Source organism: Mus caroli, unplaced genomic scaffold, assembly GCF_978045245.1.
Source record: "Mus caroli unplaced genomic scaffold, Mus_caroli_1 scaffold_8, whole genome shotgun sequence".
NCBI classification, from domain to species: domain Eukaryota; kingdom Metazoa; phylum Chordata; class Mammalia; order Rodentia; family Muridae; genus Mus; species Mus caroli.
In genome coordinates this window covers 42,890,819-42,896,716 of record NW_028227263.1, presented here as the reverse complement: position 1 = coordinate 42,896,716, position 5,898 = coordinate 42,890,819, and the positions used below count along the sequence as shown (strand labels likewise).

The following is a 5,898-nucleotide window of genomic DNA, read 5'->3' as shown; positions in this document are numbered from 1 at the left end:
TATTGTTGGAACAACATGATGTACTAACCAGAACCCCGGAGCTCTTGTCTCTAGCTGCATATGTATCGAAAGATGGCCTAGTCGGCCATCAATGGAAAGAGAGGCCCATTGGACTTGCAAACTTTATATGCCCTAATATAAGGGAATGCCAAGGCCAAAAGAATGGGAATGGGTGGGTAGGGAAGTGGGGGGCGCTATGGCGGACTTTTGGGATAGCATTGGAAATGTAATTGAGGAAAATATGTAATAAAAATATTAAAAATCAAAAAAAAAGAAAAAAAAAGAAATGTAAACAAATAAAATATCCACTAAAAATACTTCAAAAAAAAAAAAAAAAAAGAACACATAAGAATGTGTAATTAGCCAGGAAGTGGTGGTGCAAGCCTTTAATCCCAGCACTTGGGAGGCAGAGGCAGGCAGATTTCTGAGTTCAAGGCCAGTTTGGTCTACAAAGTGAGTTCCAGGACAGCCAGGGCTACACAGAGAAACCCTGTCTTGAAAAAACAAAACAAAACAAAAGAAAACAAAACAAACAAACAAACAGAAGGTGGAATGATAGTCTAGCAGGTTTTACAAGAACAAGAATATCAATTAATGCTAATAAACTAACAAAACTATACCTTAAATTAATGTCATTCATAATCCCAAATTCATAAAAACCTATAATATTCACTTAAGAAAAGCAATCTCAAAACTGCTAAGAGGTTTTTACTGTGATTGTAATCTGTATTAATTATTTCTTTGACTTTGGCTTTAACATCATATTTATTATCTATCCTTGTTTTCATATCAGATGCATAATTGTAATCACAAATGTATCTCTATGGGTATCTTTAGTTCTAATTTGATAGAAGCTATATTTAGGATTAACAAAGGCATACATTTTAGGAAAATTTGTTCTGTGGTGCATTTTCTTACCCAGTACAAAATCCATAGAAGTATTTGAAACAGATACATGCTCATACTTTAGCAAGAATTTTATCCATGTAGCCATATCCCTTGCCCTCTACTTTTTCCTTTTATTTTGGGTTCTTTGAGAAGTCATACAATGTATTTTGATCTTATTTATCTCCTTACCAAAACTCCTCACAGATCCAACCCAGTCAATATCATTCACTTTTCTATTTTAAACTCATCAAGTACAGTTTGTGCTGTGCATATACTCTTAGATAATCTGGTCTTCCACCAGAGCCTAGTCACCCTTTTGAGGAACACACCATTATGAAAACTGAGTCTTCCTCTCTTGAGGAAGACTGCTAATTAACTGCCAATCACTCCTTACCCAGTAATTAATGAACATTTTAATATAATAACTGAGTATCTGTGATCTTTTTTCCCTTAAACATTTGGATTTATTCATCTTATTTTATATATGAGTATGTGCCTGCATGTATGTTTATGTGTGCATAATGCCCTCAGAGTTCCAGTGAGAGTATCAGATTCTCTGACATTGAAGTTACTAATGATTGTCTGCCACTATGTATATGTTGGGAATCGAACCTGAATCCTCTGAAAGATCAACAAGTGCTCTTAACTGCTTGGTCCATAGTTCAGCCAGGCTTTTAACTGTTTATTGAGACAAGATTTCACTCATTTGCCCAGGCTGCCCTTTGAACACACTGTGTAGCTGAAACAAATCTTGAACTTGTGAATCTCCTGTCAAATAGCTACATAATAAGTCCAAATTACATAGGTTATTTTAATATATCATATATATTTTTAAAAATTGTTCTGGGATATATAAATTAGCATGTACAATTGATTTGAATTAATTACTATAATGCAAAATTGTAGAGCATTCTTCCACACCACATCTGTTGTAAACAATATTAAATTGTCCTTTAAGGAAAGCAGAATTTCCTTCATTGCGTATTTTTACCATGTTTATTCTGAAAGCTTTGATTTAGGAAAATTGGATTTTTTTCGGAGACAAAGAGTTGAGGTTAATGACACACACACAGAACGTGTATCCTTCCCTACTACACATGCTGCTCATTTTATGTTTCACAATAGTTTCATAAAAACTTTTAAAAATAGGGATAGAGTCTTCAAAAACAAAGTGGGTCCTCTGTACAGTCTACACAGCTTGTATTGTATTTTATACACTCTGAAAACATACCTGTCTTTTCAGGTATATTTAGATAATGCTTTTTAACTGTGATTATCCTTAGAGTTGAATAATTATGCAATATTTGAATCATGTTTCTACATACTAATTTATTAAATTTCCCTCTCACTTTTTTTGTTTTCCCTAGGGCTTTTTGCCACATTTTTAACATTTAGCATTTGAATATCATCTATAATTTTAAAATATCAAAAGTTTGCTCTAGCATTATTAACATACAGATAAAAATCACTAAGTCTACAGTCATATACCATTACAGTGTAACTCAGAAGGTACTGTATGATGGAGGTCCTCTCTTTTATCCATTACAACATTGATGATGTTCATCCTTCATATCCATTTAATATTACTTATAGTTTGTGACAAGGACTGCTTTGAATAGTGTCTTACATGCTAAATAAAATAGTAAAATCAAACCTTTACTCTGGCTTTGTCTATTTTTATTTTATTTCTAATTAAACCTGAATCCACATTTTTGAAATATACAGTTTCTTATATCAGAAAGCTGTTTATATCATATATACAGAAAACATTCAGGTTCAGGTCTGCTGCCTGTCTCCTGTCGTTTAAACTTGACTATGATACTTTTGCATTACTTATCCCTGTGTTTCAAAGTAGCAATTTAAAACCCTTTTTATCTGGTAAAGTAGAGAACATCATTGGATTTAGAAATTTTTCAAACTGAATTTAATGTGTTGAGGATAGGAGTAATGACTTCAATCCTATGTATATATTGGCAGGAAAAGTTTTCATAGAGACCTGAATATTACCATAGAAAAGGTCAGAAATAAAGAAAGTATGGAACGTAGATAGTTCTAAATCAATTTATGCTAAAATTATGAAAGTCATTAAATTTGTCAAACAAATTATACAATTTTTTTCAAATTTTCTTCTTTTTATTGGTTCTTTGAAAATTTTCCAGTGTACAGCTCCTAGCACACTGACTACACTCCAATAGATATGCACACATGAAGAGCATATGGGCAGCACCAGATGCACTTAATGTTTACATATATATATATATATATACACACATATGCATAAATATACATATATATATATAAACACATGTACATAAGGATGCAAAATTGGGTAATGGGGAAGAGGGGGTAAATCTAGGTTGAATGGGAGAAGAAAGTAAGGTAATCAAATTATACAATTTTATAAATATTTTATATAATATAAAGTTGAGAATATAGCAGCATATTAAATCATGAACTATGTCCTTGACTTCCCAGAGCTCCTAAGGACTGTACCACCAACCAAAGAGTACACATGAAGCAACCCATGACTATAGCCACATATTTAGCAGAGGATGGCCTTGTAGGGCATCAACGGGAGGAGAGACCCTTGGTCCTGTGAAAGCTCGATGCCCCAGTGGAGGAAATGCCAGGGCAGGGAGGTGAGAGTGGTTGGGTGTGAGGGTGAGGGTACACCCTCAGAGAAGCAGTGAGAAGGGGGCATAGGGTAGAGAGTTTCCAGAAGGGAAACCAGGAAAGGGGATATCATTTGAAATGTAAATAAAGAAAATATACAATGAAAGAAAAATATTAGATAAATAAAATTAAAATTTCAAAACAGAGTTAATTATTGTTACTGTATCCTGGCTGTACAAAACATAATCTACTAAAATAAGGGTTTTTGTACTTTTTACTTTTCAGAAAATTTCTTGTGTGTAAAGAAAAGATCTAGCACTCGATCACGAATCTGTTTTGTCTTGACACCATACACCACTGGATTAACCGCAGAAGGTACTAAAAGGTACATGCTTGCAAAAATGATGTGAACACTTGGAGGAACCTTCTTGCCAATACGATGAGATAGGAAGCTAAACAGTGCAGGTATATAGGAGACAAGAATAGTGCAGACATGTGCAGCACATGTGCCCAGGGCTTTAGAGCGGGCATTCTGGGAAGACAGCCGAAACACTGACTGGAGGATTTTCACATAAGATGTTGCTATGAGTCCTAGGTCCACTGTTATCACTGAAAGGGCCACTGAAATTCCATATGCTCTGTTAATGAGAGTGTTGGCACTTGCCAACTTCACCACAGCCATGTGCTCACAGTAGGTATGAGGGATGACATATTTTGTATAGTAAGGCAGCCTCTTAATCAGAAAAGGGCATGGCAAAACCATGAGCACACATCTCATCAGGCCAACTAGACCTAGTTTAATCACCATAGATGTTGTCAGGATTGATGCATAATGAAGAGGGATGCAAATAGCCACAAAGCGATCAAATGCCATGGCTACTAGGATGGCTGACTCCATGATGCACAGCGTATGGATAAAATACATTTGCGTTAGACAGGCATCAAAGTTGATCCAGTGTGCCTCAAACCAGAAGATGCCAAGCATCTTCAGAGCTGCAGAAGAGGAAAGACACATGTCATTCATTGCCAGCATGCAAAGGAAGAAATACATAGGCTGGTGGAGACTTGGTTCCAGCTTGATAGTAGCAATGACTATGCTGTTCCCCAGCAGGGTCAGGACAAACAGGAAGCAAACAGGGATGCCAATCCAACAGTGAACATTCTCCAAGCCAGGAATACCAACCAGGAAGAAAGATGCAATCTGTTGATGAGTAATATTGCCTACCATGTTAAAATCCAACTTGCTGTATGTTTGGTAGAAAATACCAAGGGCAATATTCTATAAACAGAAAACAGCATTATAAGTTCTTCCATGGTCCAGGTTCACTTGAAAACACTTTCCAAGAAGGGCTGTCTCAACCAAACTTCTGAAAATAGTAAAATAAATAGGTTTATGCTTTAATGTTTAGCATTTCAATCTGAAAAGGAAATATCTTTCTTCATTATTTTTCTGAGTTTCAACGCTTACTTCAATTCGAGTTATTTTCTGTGTGTAGTACTAGATATGTAATAAGATAGTGAATATCATTGTTGCCAGTTATTTTCTTCTCAAGAAAAGAAATCAGATACAGTAATGATAGGAAAATACTCACTTTACACATTATTTAACAGATATAAGAATATTCTGTCACTTTAAAATTTTAGCCTGAGTGTAACTAAATACTTAGTCACTCTAATAGGATCTGAAAAAACAAAGAATGTAAATTATGGCCATAAATCCTTTATCATTTGTAAAAGTAAACTAGAGCACATTTTATACTGTCAACAGGAAAATCATATATATTTCCATTTCAAAATTGTGTGACTCTTTAGTGTATAATACAGAAAAAGTCTCTTGACTTTTTGTAAAGGGGCTTCAGACACAAAGGAAGCAAAGGCAAGGTGGTCATTTCAGAGTTGTTTTTCCTGAAGGTGGCAACAGAGACACAGTTCAATGGAATAATTACTGTGTATCTACCAACAGCTAGACACTACCTTACTTGAAACTGTCCTATTTGAAAAATTTCATAAATATTTTTTAAAATATCAATGGCCTCATAATTTTTATTTGCCAAGATTAAGTCTTTATAAAGGAGAGCTTGTGGACAGGTGAATACAAGCATGGAAAATAAAGAAATAGAAAGAATACACAGTAAACCATTTAAAATTGTTAAATGTGGGCTCATGATTTGGAAATAGACTCTTGGGGAGCCACGGGTCTGTAGGCTGAGCCCTTCCTCTAATGCAGCAGCTCTCCCTGCCTGCTGAGGGGAGGGCTGAAATACTCACCATTCAGGGCTTTCCTGTCAGCCCCAAGCATTTCTGCTCTCACTGTGTCTTCTGGCATTTACAATTATTGTGAATCATTCTTCCTGGGATCTAGCCTCAATCTAGCAGAATATTTTGGACCATTACCTG

The 5,898-nt window shown here is 35.2% G+C and overlaps 1 protein-coding gene across 1 annotated transcript; it reads right to left on the bottom strand.

Annotated features, from left to right (window-relative positions):
- Positions 1-3,775: 3,775 nt before the first annotated feature.
- On the bottom strand, positions 3,776-4,729 carry LOC110299330 (olfactory receptor 52P1-like). Its single transcript, XM_021169008.2, has one exon. The coding sequence runs from the start codon at positions 4,727-4,729 to the stop codon at positions 3,776-3,778; it is 954 nt and encodes a 317-aa protein (XP_021024667.1).
- Between the last annotated feature and the right edge of the window lie 1,169 nt (positions 4,730-5,898).